At 40.6% G+C, this 18,514-nt stretch overlaps 1 protein-coding gene across 2 annotated transcripts in view; it reads left to right on the forward strand.

The window, feature by feature from the left end:
• The first annotated feature begins 6,632 nt into the window (after window positions 1-6,632).
• Window positions 6,633-18,514, forward strand: part of SMAP1 (small ArfGAP 1) — a 221,375-nt gene continuing 209,493 nt past the window's right edge. For both annotated transcript variants that reach the window (XM_044001349.1, XM_044001350.1), the window contains exon 1: window positions 6,633-7,063. In XM_044001349.1, the coding sequence (XP_043857284.1) occupies window positions 6,946-7,063 (118 nt within the window). In that variant the 5' untranslated portion in view covers window positions 6,633-6,945. The remainder of the gene's footprint in view (window positions 7,064-18,514) is intronic.

Genomic DNA, 18,514 nt, shown 5'->3' on the forward strand with positions numbered 1-18,514 from the left:
TCTGAGGCCTGATTTGAACTCAGGTACTCCTGACTCCAGGGCCGGTGCTCTATCCACTGCGCCACCTAGCTGCCCCTTGAGGAGTTATTTTAAAGTTGTTTGGAGGGGAATATTGGGAAAGTTTAGCTAGGTCTTGGCCTGTACTTCCTTGGCTCTGGATTATTAAAGTACTAACTAAATGGTGAGCAGCTAGGTAGCACAGTGGATAGATAGAGTGTTGGGCCGTGAGTCAGGAAGACTCATCTTCCTAGAGTTCAAATCTGGCCTCAGACACTTAATAGCTACATGGCCCCGGGCAGGTCTTTTAACCCTGTTTGTCTCAGTTTCTTCATCTGTAAAATGAGCTACAGAAGGAAATGGCAAATCACTCTATGATCTTTGCTAAGAAAACCCCAAATGGGGTTATAAAAAATCAGATACAACTGAAAAACAACTCAACAACAACAAAAATTAAATGGTGGCACCTAGAACTGAACAAAATACTCTAGATTTGCTCTGACCAAAGCAGAGTACAGAGAAATTGTCACCTTATTCTTAGAAGCTATGTTTTTCATTGCAGCACAAAATTTCATTAGGTTTTTTTTTTTTTGGCTGCTCACACTGTTGACTCATATTGAGTTTATAGTGCACTAAATCACCCTAATCTTTTTTCAGAAAAACTACTATGACTCTTCCTTCTTATACTTATGAAGGTGATTTTTATTTTTACCCTAACTGTAAGAATTTACATTTATGCCCATTAAATTTCATATTATCAGACTTAATTCAATATTTCTGTTTTTAAGGTCTTTTTGGAGGTCAGGTATGGTGGCAGATACCTGTAATTTTGGCTACCTGGTATGTTTTTGAATATTGATTTCCTGTTGCTATAGACACCAGTTTGGAGCAAGCATATATTAATTTATTAATATTATATTAAGAAAATATTGACTGACCACATGTCTCATAACTTCTCATGGTCTCAGGTTGTGTCATAGAGAAATCTGGGAGAGAGCTTCAGCAGGCTTCTCCTGCAGGAAAAAAGCCCCAAAGGCCCCATGCTGTCTCCCCAGCATGTGGTCTCAACAAGACCCAAGAGAGACAGTGAGAGAGACAAAGACCTCATGGTCTCAGAGAACCAAGAGAAGCCCCAGAATATCCAGAATACCTTTAGGACCTAAAAGAACCAGAAGACCTCCTATGGCATTTTCCAAGGGTTTTTGTCCTCTTTTGATAGAGGTGGGTCGTTATACATTGATCAAAGCTAATTCCTTAGCATCATTCAATTAAATTGGTTGACATGACTTGAAAGTTGTCTACATTAAAATGAATTCTAGAGATGACATCAGGGAAAAGAATGTAAAAGACCCTCACTGAAGTTGCTCAAGTCAAAGTCCATTATCTAGGTGTGGTTTAATCAGATAAAGTGATCTCTGGGTCCCCCAAGAAATCAATTATTAATAATTATTTTCTCATACTGGGAAGCTGGGACTGGTAGAACTCTTGAGCTCAAGGGTTCTGGGCTATGCTATTTAGGTGTTTACACTTTGGCATTAATATGCCTCTTTCTCCTAGGATACTAAGCTTCCTTAAATAACAACAACAAAGACAACAATAATAATAAATAAATAAACTTTAAAGTTTACAAAAAGCCTTATATAGATTATTTAATTTGTTCCTCACAGAAATTGTGAGATTATTATTCCCATTTTGTTTCTTTAGTTGTTTTAGTCCTGTCTGATTCTTCATGACCCCATCTGGGGTTTTCCTGGCAAAGATACTAGAATGGTTTGTCATTTCCTTCTCCAACTCCTTTTACAGATGAGGAACTGAGGCACAGAGGGTTAAGTGACTTGCCCAGGGTTACACAGCTAATGTCTGAGGCCAGATTTCAGTTCAAGCCTTCTTGATTTCAGGATTGCTCTCAAAACTCAAATCAGTTGGTACCTAAGATGGAAAAACGTTGCTTGATACTCTAGGTTTTGAGTACTCTTTCCTTTCTTCAGATTACACTGTATTTGGTTATCTGTTTATATTATTCTTCTGGGAGAATAAAATTCCTTGAGGACAGGGACTGTTTTGTTTTGCTTTGTTTTTACCTCTCCCCTCCCACTCCCCTTCCAACAATTGCTACCATTCTTTGCCTCATTTCTTACCTATCTTTAATAGGAATTACCTCAGACAAACAAGAGACCTGGGAAAGATCTTAGCTTAAAAAGGCCAACTTCTCCCACTGCAACTAGGGCCATCTCTAGTCGTTGGGATCTATATCTAGCCACAGGACTCAGATGGCTCTGGAGGAGAGAGTGAGGCTGGTAACTTTGCACAGCCCCATCTCACTTAAATCCAATTTACTGCAAGTCATGACATCACCTCCGATGTTATGGTTAAAGGAAGAGCAACAACAGCAACAACCAAGAATTAAGCACTTCTGATGTGAGGGCTTGCTGAGCCCTTTTCAGGGCTGGTCATCCACCTTTGGTGTCCAACTGTTTCCCAATTCTTATCTGTGGCTCCAAGAAGCTGTAGCTTGTGTAGCAGCCACACCCTGAAAAACCATCTCAGTAGAAGGGCTAAACCAGATTGAGGGTAACTGACAGGCCTCAGACCTGTTGGTGAATTAGGGGGCTGTCTTCCCCAAACATGTGAAGATTTCCTTTGGCAGAATGGATGGATGAGCAAAATTTGTTCCAACTGAATCAAGGTGTCTGAAATAGTCACTGCGGAGCACTTAGAGCTTGGTCAGGCATTGAAGGCACCAAGGTTATCCACTGTATCCAGGGCCATTGCCAGTCATCTTGACTTTTGTCCCACCACAGGAAATGATTCTGGAATAGAGGGTGAAACTGACAACTTTGTAAGACTCTGATACTTAAATCCAACTCATGAGGGAGTCAAGACATCACTCATGATGTCATTGGTCCTTTTTGAAAATGAAGAACAAACAACAACAACAACCTTGGGCATAGCAACTGCTTAATAAATTTTTGTTCAACTGAATTGAAGGGAAGGGAAGAGAATAAACATTAAATAATGCTTACTATGCACTAGACACTGTGTTATGTACTTTACAAATATTATCTCATTTGATCCTCATAGCAACCTTGAGGATTAGGTGCTATTGGCACCACCATTTTACAGTTGAAGAAACTGGGACAAATAGAAGGTAATCAACCTGACCAGGCTCACATGGCTAGTAAGTGTCTGAGGTTGGATTTTGAATGGGGGGGGGGGGCAGGTCTTCCTGATTCCAGGCACTCTAGCCACAGTGCCATCTAGTTGCCTCTATGATGGTGACTGGTTCAGTTTGGGAGATGTTGAGATGGTAGAGGAGTCAAATGGCAATCCTGTAATGTATTAATGTCCATTGTATATATAAATCTACTGGGCTATAAACTCTAGTCAAGCAAGGACTGTATTATCTAAATTCTGTCTTCTTCAGCATCTAGCACAGTGCTCAACATATAGATGTTGTTGAGTCATTTCAGTCATGCCTGACTCTTTGTAACCCCATTGGGGATTTTCTTGGTAAAAATACTGGAGTGATTTACCATTTCCTTTTCTAGCTCATTTTACAGATAAGAAATTAGTAGCTATTTAATAAACATTTGACTTGAATTGAAATGACTTGATATTTTGGGGAAAATCCTTCCTATAGCTGGGTATCATCATCAGAGAAAAGAAAAGTGATGATAGTTAAAAAGCATACTGAACTGATAGTTACCATTTAGACCTTGGGGAAATCCCTTAACCACTTATTTGTTGACATAGTATACTTCCCCTGTAAAATATAATCTCCTTAAAGTCAGGGAATGCTTTATTTTTGACTCTATGTCCCTAGCACCTGCCATACAGTAAATGCTTGATATTTGTTGAATTGTTGAATCTTTAAAATGGAGAAGTTGGACTTGAGTTAGTTCACTGAAACCAAAGGCATAGAGGCCAGAGGAGAACTATTCTCCTTCTTTAAGAAGTAGTGTCCACATTTTCCGAGTTGCTAATGTCTTCATCTTTGAGGTTATTGCTCACCTACTTCCCCGTGGCTATGTCGAGGTACATTCCAACTCTGATTCTATGAAATGCACCTGGGAAGTTACAGAAAAAGCAGATAAATTCAAGTTATCAGGTTTCAATTTTTTCTTCCACCTGTATATAGAGAATAAAAGTGTTTTTTTCTAAGTATGTTGTCCTTTTTCCTTTGTCCCTAAATAAAATGCCTTCCCCCCTAAATCCGATACAGTTTGCTGTGTTAAATGTTACTGGTTTGTCAAGGTGGAAATTAGGAGGTAGAAGTACTGGCATGGTTCATGAGCCCTGGGGAAGGGAGGACTTGGCTGTTCCGAAAGGTTAGGAACAGGAGCCAAGTTCTGGAGGACATCTTGTCTCCACTTCTACCATGGCAGCACACACCACATTAGCAATATTGAGTGTGATGGCCATCTAAAAGGCTGGGAATAAAAGTCCACTTTGGTTTGTCTCCTGTAGGAGAGTGCTCCCTACAAATAACTACAATGAGTTCATAGAACTACAGATTTAAAGCTGAAAAATTATCTTTGAGCTCATTAAGTGCCACCTTATCATTTTACAGATAAAAAACTGAGGCCCAGAAAATTTGGGTGTTCTCTCCAGTGTCACACAGCTACTAAATGCCTCAGGTTCAAACCCAGGTTTTCCTGACTCTAATTCTAATTATGGGAGAGATCCAGGCTTTTCCCCTGTCCTATTCCTTGTTCCAAGCCCAGCCTTTGAATGACTTTACTGACCTCTGCCCAAAATTTACCCCACATCTAGACCATCTTATCTAGGTGAATTCCTGCTCATTGTGTTTTACTCAGGTCTGGGTGGGGATACATTCTTTGATTAGCTTGCCCAAGGCTGGGGGTGATTTGGAAGTAAATAATATAATCAAAGTCACATTTCCCCCAGGTCCCCTAAGAATAGGTCCATTTCTCATTATAATATTCATTCTCTTATTTTTTGCTTTTTTGGTTTTTTGCGGGGCAATGAGGATTAAGTGACTTGCCCAGGGTCACACAGCTAGTAGGTGTCAAGTGTTTTAGGCCACATTTGAACTCAGGTCCTTCTTAATCCAAAGCATGCTTTATCCATTGTGCCACCTAGCTGTCCCCATGTAAAATCAATCTTTCCACTTAAGTCTAATGTCTCCTGCTGGCCTAGTAACTGACCCTGGTTCTCTGTACAAGCAAATTCTGGCAAACACTTTCTAGTTGGAAAAAGCATTATAGAGTTAGAATTTGAAGGGACTTTAGAAGTCATCTATTCTAGATGAGAAAATTGAGTCCCAGGATGTTAAATAACTTGCCTAGAGTCACTCAGGTAATAAATGACAGAGCTGTCGTTTGAACCCAGGTCCTCTGACTTAAAATCTAGCACTTTTTCTTGGTCTACTAGCTTCCTGAAGACTTGCTTTAGGGTCTGCACATGGTTCATGTTTCAAGGACTTGGGAGTCAGGGACAAAGAATGGAGAGGAAGAAGAAGAACATGAATGGGCCCAGGGAATTTGAGCTAAGAAGGTTACAAGACAGACTCCTGGGTGGGCTGAATGAGGCAAAGGTTTTTTCTCTTGGAGTCCAAAGTCCAAGATTCAGCAGAGGCCCCGGTCTCTCTCAGTTCATTCTTCTGCTTTCACTTGAGGGCTATTTTTGTGGGATGGAGTGAGGTGGGGGAGGATGTGGGAGGCTGTGGAGCATGAAGCAGAGGGGCAGGAAAAGAGAGAAAACACAGTACTGTAAAGTTAATACAAATGTTGGTTTTGCAATGTGGATTTCTTTCCTAAGCCTTTACATGTTTAATTTGCATAATGAGAATTTATGTAAAGTGAGAACTGTCTCTAAATGGTCTGGGGAAATCTAGATTTACTAAAATGATCGTCTCATGTAATCATTTAGACTAGAATTTGAATTCCATAGTTAAACTCAACTTTGCATCTGGAAACTTCACATATTTTGATAATCCAAATATAATAGTAGCTCAATTCTCTAATATTTTACAAGTTGATTTTTTTCATCACAAGTCTATGAAGTAAGGAAAGTTTTACCGAAGAGAAAACTGAGTACTGTTTGAATGTAGGACTTCTGAACCAAGGGTCTATGGTGTCTTCTTATTTCAAAAAAATTACAACTTTTTTTCTTCTATTGCCTAAGACATAGTAGGTACTCAATGAGTTCCTGATACTTGATTGAGAAACTCAAGATTGTGTATGTCCCAAACCTAAAATGAGGTAGCTGGTGACTGGCCTCGAGCCAGGAATCCTCATCTTCCCGAGTTCAAATTTGACGTCCGACACTTCCTAGCTGTGTGACCCTAGGCAAGTCACTTACCCCTGTTTGCCTCAGTTTTCTCATCGTAAAGTGAGCTGGAGAAGGAAATGGCACTACCTTTTCCAAGAAAACTCCACATGGGGTCACGTAGAGTCGGGCACGACTGAACAAAGACAAACCTAAACCCAGTACTATACACCTTGCCGAATAACTCTTGCCCAAACTGCTTAATGATTCTTCCCCAAGGGCGGGGAAGGGGAATGACAAGAACCTCTGAAGAAGGCCTTTGCGCATGCCCGCTCGGAGAGCGCAGCCCCGAAGGATCCCGGGGAGCCTAGCGCGTGCGCAGTGAGCCCAGCCGGCTTTGGGAGGGTGCGGGGAGCCCGGTTTCTTCCTTCAGAACCGGCCCGGAAGTCAGCTCTCGCCTCCTATTCTTCCTCCCTCCCGGTGGCCGGCTCGGGCTGTGCGTACGGGGCCGGCGCGCTGCGAGGAGGCGGAGACACGTCGGCGTTGCCACCGCCGCTGTTCCTGCTGCTGGTGCCGCTGCTTTTGCTGCTGCCGCCGCCGCCTCTCGGACTGTCTCCTGGCGGTGCCAGGTGCGTTCGGCAGCTTCCTCGCAGCCCCAGCCCCAGCGGCCGTCCTCGGCTCATCTTTGCCCGGCTCTCCCCGGCCAGGTCCCCCGCGATGGCGACGCGCTCGTGCCGGGAGAAGGCTCAGAAGCTGAATGAGCAGCACCAGCTGATCCTGTCCAAGCTGCTTCGGGAGGAGGACAACAAGTACTGCGCCGACTGCGAGGCCAAAGGTAGCGAGCGAGAGAGCGAGCGAGCGAGGGCTGGGGTCCCGGGCCCTGCGGGGCACGAGCCGGCCTCGCGGGCGCCCCGGGCCGAGCCGGCGGCCCTGCCCGGCCCGTGGCCACCGGCTGGGGATTTCAGGCCTGGGGGCGCGGTCACCCTATTCCCGCCCCGCCCTCCGCCCCCACGCCGCCTGCTGGGGAGAGGGCTCCTGGGGGGTTTGGGGCGGGGGGAAGCTTGTGGCAGTCGTGACCCCTTCCCCTCCCGGACCTTGGTTCTCTGCTGGGGTGGGAGAAGACCCGTGTCCAGAGCCCGCTTGGGCATCGGGGTCATCTAGAGTCTGCCGAACTTAGGGTTCTCCAGAGGTGGAGAAGAGAGGGCTGCGGGTGGGGGGGTGGAGATGTCACCAGAAGGAACCTTTCGGGGGCTCGCCCTTTCCCGCCCCTCCAAGACAAGTGTCCTTCCCCCGCGCTCATGCCTCTGCCCGGCCTCCGGGTATTAGCGCTGCCCTCCTGTTTGGGCACGGGGCGCTTGTCATCGCTTCCCCCAAGGAGAGAGAGGGATGTTTGCTGCCCAATTTTAGAGATGAGGAGGGGGAGATGGCAATAAGTGGATTTAGGTGGGCTTTTTATTTTTTGCGGGGTTTGATGTGTGTGTGTGTGTTTTTTTTTTTTTGGCAAGTGCTGAGTGGGGGGTGATGTGGATAAAGCTGATCACGAGTCAATGAACAGGCATTTCATTTTCATTCTTGGAGACACAGTGATCCTGGGTAAACTATATTCCCAGCCTGGAAGGCTTGAAAGGCCAGATGCTGGAGCTCTCTTTGAAGGAGTGTGTCTCCTGCTGGGTGGGGGGGTTGGGGGGGGAGGGCGGTTGCCTACTAAAGGTTAGGAATGCATTTTATTGGGCCAAAGACATAAAGCACCTGATTTTAGTTTGTGCAGTTGAAGGTTGTTCCCCACCCCACCCCCCCAAGCTGTGTGTGGGGGGGTGTTGGGGTGGGGGCATACATTTTGGGGTAGATTTATTTACCATTTCAGAAACTTGGAATTAAAAAATTGTTTATAAGAAGCTCGAGGTTGTTTAAAAAAATACTATGGTTGCATTGGCTCCTTATTCACTGGGAAGTAGGTAAATTTATCCAAAAGCAAAGACTATTCTTGGCAGTGTTTGAAATTCCGGGCATTATTTGACCTAGTCTCTTCCTGAAGCTTCATTATCCATCCCCCATATTAACTACATGAGTCATGTTTCAGTGTCTTGGTAATACTTGCCTAGACTAAGCAATGTAACAATCTAGAAAGTTTCTTAACCTCTAGTGGTGAATGTAGGCTTACCTTTCAGACCATTAGAATGAACATTTTGAATATAATATTAATTTCTTTCTTTTTTTTTGGTGGGGCAGTGAGGGTTAAGTGACTTGTCCAGGGTCACACAGCTAGTAAGTGTCAAGGTCGGATTTGAACCCAGGTCCTCCTGAATCCAGGGCCAGTGTTTTATCCACTGTGCCACCTAGCTGCCCCAATAATATTAATTTCAATGACACCTCCTTATACTTTATGACTATTTGAGTGAAGCTTTTTTTTTTAACGAAAGACATAATTTTGATGGCAATTGAAATTTTAAATATACCTGTTGTGTAACCAAATAAACTTGTGTATATGTTTGAGAGTACTGTCATGTGTAATGGACTGTTAAGTTAATCATTTAAGGTAATACATACAGTTCATCATTTGTTTTAAGTAAGTGGAGTATTTTGAAAGCTAATATATACCATTTAATGTTGAAAGAACAGCTGAGTTTATTTAGTAACAGTAATATGCTAGTCTGCCAATAATATGTTTAAATAGATACACTGATAAATTGGATTTTATTAATCTTATTTGTCAGGCTCTGTCATTAACTAGATGTGTAACCTTAAACAAGACCCTTTCTGGTTTTGAGCCTCAGTTTTTTCATCTGTAAATTGGAGGTGCTGGACTAAATAAACCTGTAGAGTCCTTTCCAGCTCTAACATTTTATGAGACTGAGACTGAGCTGATGTTGCAACTTGTGCTTTTTACTAGATCTGAAATTTTCTTTTAAAGCTCACATGCCCACCAGAATTAAAAGTTAATTTATTTCTTTGTGTTTATTTTAATTTTGTTGTTGTTGTTGTTGTAGGTTTGGGATGGATAGAAGTGATATAGGGCAAAATTATAAGTTAATTTGTCCCTACTTGAAAATGGGGAAATTTGGAATAGGAAAGATATAGAGGAATGTGGCCTGGACCTTCAGATTCATTGGTGTAGGGCATTCTTGGATAAGGAAACTGCCTACTAATGCAGGCTAACTTCTCTCAACTTACAGTCTTAAGAGAGTTGCTTAAAGCTCTGAGAGGTTAATTGACTTGCCCAGAGTTAGACAGTCAGTATTTGTTCCTGCCTCTGAAGTCTGCTCTCCATCCATCACCTCTCATTCCACTGCAACACTCTGCTTTCCCCATGATGAAAGGGACATGGTTTAATTGTTTCTTATTTTGATCTTTAAATCTTTTTTTTTACAGTTATTTTATTTTAAACTCCACAAACACCATATTTAAATCTAAAGCACCTTTTCAGAATTGTAATGATTGGAATGACGCCACCTGCTGGATACTTACTGTAGAAGAGTTCTGCCCATGAAGGGAAGGTCTTTGAGGGCAAGACCAGGAGTCAGGAAGTGACGCGGGCTAGTGGGAGGAGGAAGGAAGAGACTGGCGCTCAGTCTCGCTCTCTTTCCTGAGGACGCTGGCGGAGAAGGGAGCTAGAAATGTGCTCTCCCTTTAATAGATAGGAATCTAGGCCTTTCTCTCTCTCTTTACCAAATTCTTATTCTCCTTAATAAATGCTTAAAAGTCTAACTCTTGCTAAAGCTTGTAATTGATTGGTGACCACTCATTAAATATTTTAGACAGTTTAGCTAGAATTTTAACCCTTAACAGAATGGAGTGGTTTAATACCATAGAAAACATAAGTTTCTTTGACAATGAAAGTGCTGCCAGGGCCAGCACTTCATGTTTTAATTAAAATTGGCCATATAATTTTAAGACTTGACATTTGATGGCATTGTGTCATGTAAAGGGACTTAATAATTTGGCTTTTGAGTAGTTTTTATAGTAGAACCCTGTTCTACCATAGACTTAGGGATTTAGATATACCAGACTTATGGTGAAACAGCATTAACAAAAATATGATTACATACATAGAAGAACTTTTAGGCATAAGCTATTGTGTAGTCTTATTCCACAATACCAGTCTTATCTTGGATTCTATTATATGTGTAAGTATTTTCCTCTAATGAACCCCCTATGAGTTTTTTTTTCATGGTCTTTAGGACTGCCTACAATCTCCTGGTCATATCTCTCTCTCTCTCTCTCTCTCTCTCTCTCTCTCTCTCTCTCTCTCTCTCTCTCTCTATATATATATATATATATATATAAATTAATTAATTATTTTTTTCTGTTACATGTAAAGATAGTTCTCAACTTTTGTTTATACAAGCTTTCCAATTTCAGATTATTCTCCCTCCCCCCTCCCCTAGACAGCAGGTAGTCTGATATAGGTGTTTTTTATATATATATATATACACACATAATAACATTAATCCTATTTCTGCATTAGTCATGTTATAAGAGAAAAATCAGAGCAATGATGAAAAACCTCAAAATAGAAAAAACAACAGCACCAAAACCAAAAGAAATAGTATGGTTCATTTAGCATCTATACTCCACAGTTCTTCAACTTTATATTTTTTTAAAATGGTCTGAGTAAGGTACACTTGGCCTGCTGCTCTTCAGTCATATTTACCAAAACTAAAACATAGCTACTTTTTTCAGAGCTTTGTAAACCAGATTTTAAAATCTTCCTAAGTTACCAGTCTGTATTCTTTTCTTTTATTGACTGTTCAGGAAGTCACTTTTGAGAGAGGAAAAGGATGGTACAGGCCAACTTCCTGCTGTTGATCCTACCCTTATCAAGATTGTTTGGAAAATTAGGAATCAGAACAAACAGATGGGGGTATGGTTCCTCTCCTAAGTCTTCTCCTTGACCCTATGGGAATTTGAGTAACCCTACAGAGCTTTTAGTTGGTTCTAGATTATGGAATACTTGAAAAGTTTGGGCACCTTGCCAGTTTGAAATCTAGTTGCAGTTGTTTGAAGCCTCAGCCACCAGGTTATACCAAAACAAGAAGGGATGGCTTTGATTTGACATATGTATTTGAAGCTCATTAATGAAAAATTCAGGTCACTTGTCTAGCCAGTTACTGGCAAGGTAATCTTATAAAAATATATAGGTGGCAGTCACTCAGGGACTCTAGGAGTAAACAGAATCTTAGAATTCATAGATGGAAGGGAATTTAGAGATCATCTAATCTGATCATCTTTTTTTTTTCCAGGTGAGGCCCAGAGAGATTGTGTATTGCCCAAGGCTAGATAGTTAAAGAAATATTGGGCACAAAGAGTTTTACAGCTACTTTCAGAAGAAACACTGTGGGTACAGGCTTCCAAACCCTTCCTGTTCTCTAGCCTTTCTTCCCTAAAATAATAGACTTGCATTTGATTTCTATAGAACCGAAGTCCTTTGCTGTCATTGAACTCTTCTCCTAACTTTGCCCCTGGGTGGAATCTAGGCCCTGAAAAATTAAGCCATATGCACCAAAATCTAATGTCTCACCCCTTCTAAGCTTTCTTTGTTGTAAATAAGAACAGTGAAAGAAAGCTGGATCCTCCTCTTTTGTGTCCAAGGAACATTTCAGAAGTGTATTCCTCCGTAGAATATCTCTACTTAATCCCTCTTGCAGTGACACTGCTACTGTGCTTGATAGCTGGAGATTGCAATACCAACCTACATTCCTCTCAAACTTGTATAGCCACTTCATTTTCAGGAAGGGATCACGACTCCTAGTTGTAGCTACTTTCTTTGGTCTGTCCTTGCTTTGAAGAATTTTCACAGAGCTGTAGCAAAACTACAAAGGGTAAAACTAAAACTAATGGGTAGAATTTAGACAGATTTGATCCAAATAGAGAACTAGCTTTCTGAACTATTAGAGCTATCTACAAACATAATTGGGGACTTTGTGATGAAATGAGATCCTTTGCCAGTGAAATATTCTGGCAGAAGCTGGTTCCCTGCTCGTCAGGGATGCTACAAAAGGGAATTCTTGGACTAGTGATTTCTATGGCTCTTATAACTCCTAAGATTCTGCTGATTCTTTTACTTCCTCTTGTTCCTTCTCCACATTCCTCTTTCCTATTCTCAACTGGTATACACACACACTGAAGTATCTACTGTAATAGTACTTTATGATCTACAGGGAGACCCCAGGAAAAAGTACATACTATGGTCATGAAAATGTGGCTATTTTCAGATCTGTGTGGTAGATAAGTGCTTGTTTATCTTAAATTCCATCTGGTGAGAAAAGGAATCTCTAGGAGTAACAGATTTAGGTCAAAGACTAGTCCTATGGATTAGAAGCAAAGTATACATGCATTTTAGTGGAGATAGCTGGGTGGCTCAGTGATTGCACTGGACCTGAAGTCAGAAGACTTGAGTACAAATCCAGTTTAAGACACTTAATTTTTGTGTGACCCAAGAAGCTATCCTGGCCACACTCTGCTATACCATTTTGGTCTGTAGGAGTAAACAAAGGGACAAGTCTCAACCTTGTTGTTGAGGTAAAGGGCCTGTCTAGTAGAAGTATGTGAAGATTCTTTCCCTGGTTAAATGAGTGGATGAGATTAGTTGGTACCAGTGGCCATGAAGGAAGACAAAGCTTGGAGCTTGGTCAGGAATCAGAGATGTCAAAGTCATCCACTGTATCCTGGGCCATCACTAGTTGTCTTGACTTTTGTCCTGCCACTGGACTTCAGTGATTCTGAAAGAGTTAGGTTGATGACTTTGTAAAATGCTGCCTTATTTAAATCCAATTTACTGGAAAGTCAAGACACCACCCATGGTGATGTCATTGGTCCTCTGAAAACAAAGGATGAACAAGTAACAAGAAGTAACCTCTGTTTGCCTTAATCCAGTGGAGAAGGAAAGGGCAAACCACTTCCAGTATCTTTACCAAGAAAAAAACACCATAGAAGAATTTCTGAAAAAATTCTGATCTTAATTAAATAATTATTAATGTGAGAGAGAAATAAATCATTTCCCTCACTAATAAGTGGACTATAGTTTACAAACCACTTTTCAGCACCCATGTCGTAGTGCTTCTTCAAGGCCCAGGTCAGATGCTGTTTTCTCCAAGCCTTTCTTGGTGTTTTAGCTAGAAGCATTTTTTTTTGGGGGGGGTGAGGCAATTGGGGTTAAGTGACTTGCCCAGGGTCACACAGCTAGTATACTAGTAAGTGTCAAGTGTCTGAGGCTGGATTTGAACTCAGGTCCTCCTGAATCCAAGGCTATTGTTCTATCCATTGTGTCACCTAGCTGCCCCAGAAGCAATTCTTCTAACATTTGACCTCTGGTGCCACTGTTTTGACTTCTCATATGCACTTAATCATTTTATAGCTTGTATTACAGTTATTTGGGTACAAGTCTCACCTATTATATTTGACTTCTCCTATGTTCTTAATCATTTTTATAGCTCGTTATATAGTTATTTGGGTAATAGTTTCACCTGTTCCACTTCTCCCTCAAATTTCTGGTTTAGGAGAAAGAACATTAAATTTGGTGGTTTTGTTATTTGTCCATTCTCAAAGAGGACCATGACATTGGGAGATGTCATGGCTTGCATCGAATTGGATTTAAGTGAGGCAGGGCTGTGAAAAATCACCAGTCTCACTCTCTCCTACAGAGTCATTTGGGTCCACTGGCAAGATATATATCAGGAGAACTTGAGATGCCCCTGGATGTTTAAGGCAATTGGGGTTAAGTGACTTGCCCAGAGTCACACAGCTAGTAGGTGTCTGAGGTGAGATTTGAACTCAGGTCCTCCTAACTTCAGGGCCAGTGTTCTATCCAGCTGTTCCATTGTGTTTGGTATAGGAGAAAGAATGTTGTGGTTTTACGATCAGAAGATTTAGGTTAAAATTCTACATGTGATTGTTATGACCTGTGTGACCTTGGGACAAATTGCCTGTTTCCTCATCTGTAAAATGAATTGGGTGAGATGATCTCTGAGCTTCCTTCCATATCTGAATCTATGTCCCTATGATCCCTTTTCATCTGTGCATCTCTATATAGGCACTTAATAAATTTTTATTAAATTGAACATACTATTATCCACATTTTACAGGTAAGAAAACTGAGTTATAGTGTTTAAATGACTAGCTCAAGGTCATACAGCTAGTACTTGATGGAGCCCACCTTCAACTCATATCTTCAGTTCCAGATTTAGAGTTGGATTGGATCCCAGAACTCATCTAATCCAACCCACAAATCAATAGTAAACTCTTCTTGAACAAAGGTATTTCCAGACTAACATGTCTGATGCAGATTATTACTGACAATGGGCATTAAGGAAGGCTTCATGAAGAAAGTGACTCTGTCTGTCTATTCATCTATATGCATTAGTCATGTTGTGAAAGAAAAATCAGAACAAAAGGGAAAAACCTCAAAAAAGGAAAAAAAAAGTAGAAACAGTATGGTTCAATCTGCATTCAGATTCCACAGTTCTTTTTTCTGTATGTGTCGAGTATTTTCTATCATGAGTCCTTTGGAATTGTCTTGGATCATTGTATTGCTGAGAAGAGCTAAGTCTATCATAGCTGATCATCACACAATGTTGCTGTTACTGTGTACAGTGTTCTCCTGGTTCTGTTCACTTCACTTAGCATCAATCCCCTTAAGTCTTTCCAGGTTTTTCTGAAATCTCCCTGCTCATCATTTCATTTCTTTTCCTTTTTTTTCCCCCGGGCCAATGAGGATTAAGTGACTTGCCCAAGGTCACACAGCTAGTGTCAAGTGTTTAAGGCCAGATTTGAACTTAGGTCCTCCTGAATCCAGGGCTGGCGCTTTATCTATTGTGCCACCTAGCTGCCCCCCTGCTCATCGTTTCTTATAGTACAATAGTATTCCATTACATTCATATACTACAACTTGTTCAGCCATTCCTCAGTTAATGGGCATTCCCTTGATTTCCACTCCTTTGCCAAGGAAAGTGATATTTAAATTGATCTTTAAAGGATAAATAATAATACAGTGAATAAAAGGAATAAAGGAAAACATTCCAGGCATTGAAATAAGCTAGAATATAAAGCTAGGAGTTCACACTGGGTTTAAGAAAGAGAGATTAATCCATTTGGGTTCTAGCATAGATTATGAGTTGAGTAATATAGTAGTATGAAAGAATGAGGGAAAGGATGGATATGTGGGAAGGAAGTTATAAAAATATTCCAGGAAGGTGGTGTTGAGGGCTTGTAGTATAGTGATTACAATGGGAATATTGGAGGTGAAGGAGATAAGGAATCAAAGATAGTACTATGGTTTTAAGTTTGTGAGACAGTGAATGGCAGTGCTCCAGAGAAATGGCAGAGTTCAGTTGGAGGTGTAGGGGAAAGTTAAAATAACAGTTTGTATATGCTGAGTTTAAGGTGCTGGTGGCAGCATTTATTTAGACATATATAGGCAGTTGAGATGTTAGGGCTGGAAATATCAATTTGGGAATTTTCTCCTTGGAGATGAGAGTCATTGAGTTTGTGAAGGAAGTGTATGGATGGAGATTTTAGAGGGCCACCTTTGGCTCTACCTTTGGCACAGAGTTCAACCCTGCTTCTTCTCCTTCTAGGTTTCCCCCAGTTTAGAGAGCTTTGTTTTTCCTTGTCCCTAAAGAAAGGAAAAGTCTACACAATCTCTGCAATCTCCATGCATTCCTCCTCAAGAGAGGTAGAAGGTTCTTGATCTTTTTCTGCCTACAATGCAGTGGGCATCTGCTCCATCTTGCCTGGGAGGATATAGGATGATTATAGCTGACTTCCCAGAAGCTATCTCTGAAAGGATTTAAAAATCCCCAGTATTAGTAGCTCCGTTCCTTCTGAGACTTTAACTGTGTCATCCAAGGGTGGTGAGGGGTGCCATTGAAAGAGCACTAGATTGAGTGATCCATGTTCATATACTGGTTTTGCTACTTAACTACCTCTGTGACCTTGACTTCATTTTTCTCAATTTGTAAAACGAGGAGGTTGGACTACATGTCCTCTAAAGATCTTTTAACTTTAATTCATTGATCCTATTATCTCCAAGCAAGTGAGTGGTTCATCTAGCCTCCTTTTCAGAATCTTCAGTGAAAAAGAATCTACTGCCTCTGGAGGCATCCCATTCCATTTTTTATAACACTAATTGTTAGGAAGTGTTTTTTCCTTATATCAAGCCTATATGGAACTTAAAGTTTGTTTCTCTGCAACTTCTATGTCTTGCTCCTAGCTGTGCCTTCTGGGTTCAAGCAGAAAAATCTGAGCTATGATTGTTGTCCAGGGAAATCTGTAAACATTTGAAGTTCCATCAAATAATAATCCTATCTTAAATCTGTATATAACCTTTGGGCATTTGTTTTGCTTCTGTGGTTTTATTGCTGTCCCTGGCTTTCCCTTGTGGCTATATGGAAGGGTCTAGTGACAGAACTAGAATGAGAACTGTTGGACTTTGACTTATAGTCTCCACTTTAGTTTATTTGTAGTTTTCTTTTTACTTATAACTTCCTTCTCCCCCATGACTTTTTTTTTTTAATTAAAGTTGTTGTCATGGCTACCTTCCTTGGACCACAGCAAGAATTAGTCCATAGCTTGGTGTGGTGCCACTGTTCTGTAGCACATTTTATAATAATACATGTGATCTTTGAATGGAAAAGGTGTTGTACTTGTGCTCTGTGGAAGATAGTTTTGAATCCAGTTACATGTAGCAGACACCTAGGCTGTTTCTTTACTAGTAGCCTATTATTTACTGACTTTCTGGGTGGAGACAATGGCAATTTGCTTTCATCCATATCCCAGTTCTCTTCATGGGAAAATAAAGAAACTAGTAAACTGGTTCGTTTGGTTATAGTCATTGTTACTATTATGAATTAAGTTTTAAATTCTTGACACCTTCCTAACCCAAGTTTATAAGTTGTTGATTAAACAAGTAGTTCCTTTTCTGATACTGACCAGGTGGGTCTCAGAGTAGGATTTGAGCATTGAACTTTTAATCCATAGTAATCTATTAGAACTATAAACCCTCATACCTGATTTCAAGGAGCCTTTTGATTACAGATAAGATTAGCACACATGAAACAATTAAAGAGCCGTTAAGACATAAAATGCCTGTCAGTGACTAAACATTCATTAGTTCAGAGCATATTAGAACTAATATTTTGCCTTTCATGCAAAAACATTAAAATATTAGTCTAATATGTTTTGGACAAGTAGAAGTTGTATGTAGAAATGGAATCTCAACTTTAGTTTCAGGTATTTATTTTTCTTCAGGCCTTGTGTTATGATTTATTCTCTAATCACTTTATATAAACATAGAGAAGTAATTTAAACCTGGCTAAGTCAGATTATAGTCACTATATCAGATGGCTACATCTTTACCATCTTACCTGAGGATTAATAGCTGTTAAAGTTTGAGAAACATCAAAGAAGTTTTGTCTGTGTTACTGACTGTGCTGCTAGACAGCAAGTCTACTGATGATTCTGGTTTTTTTATTCTTTAAAACATTGTTCATACTCATCTCTTGCTCTTCATTTGTAGACTTTAGGAATTTAGAGCTGGAAAGCACCTTTGCAGTCATCTAGTTCAGCCTCTGTTTTTACAATATTAGAGACTGTCCAAAGTTTTTCAGTTGTCATAGACATTGTTTTTCTTAGCTATTAGAAGGAAGAACCATATTTTGCTCACTTTGTATAGCACATATGTATAGTTGTATAGCAAAAGACTTACTTCGTCCACCATATTCATTCTAATTCTTCTGCCAGTGTATATTTTGAGTAATAGATATGATGCACATATGGGACTCCTGGGGAGAAGTTTAATTTCTTTATTTAGCAGATAATAAGTGAGTACTGAGTATTGTCCTAGGGAAGATAAAAAATTTAAGGCATGGTCCCTTCCATCATGAAGCTTACAGACTAAGTAGGGGCATTATGAGTCAGCAGTGATAGATAACACATAGATCAGCACCCAAACCAGGGCTTTAGAGAATTCCTTCCCCCAAGGTGTTAACTTTAGAAAATGATGATAACCCTCAGCAGATAACAGCCAGTGGGGTGGGGAGTTCTCAGAGTCAGGGATGATGTTCGTTACCCAACTGACCTATCTGAAAACAAAACTCTTCCTTTCAACTCTAAAGAGCTGAAATCTTCTGTAAACTTTTCCTCAAACTGTTTTGTTCTTTTGAATCTATCACTTTAACTGTCCTCTAACTTATAGTCAGAAATTGGTTTTAGTTCTTAGGTCTTAATCCTATCTTCCTTTCTAGCTAGGTGAGTATCCTAGGACTTACCTTCAGCCAGACCAGAGTTAAAC

Source organism: Dromiciops gliroides, chromosome 4 (assembly GCF_019393635.1).
Source record: "Dromiciops gliroides isolate mDroGli1 chromosome 4, mDroGli1.pri, whole genome shotgun sequence".
NCBI classification, from domain to species: Eukaryota; Metazoa; Chordata; class Mammalia; order Microbiotheria; family Microbiotheriidae; genus Dromiciops; species Dromiciops gliroides.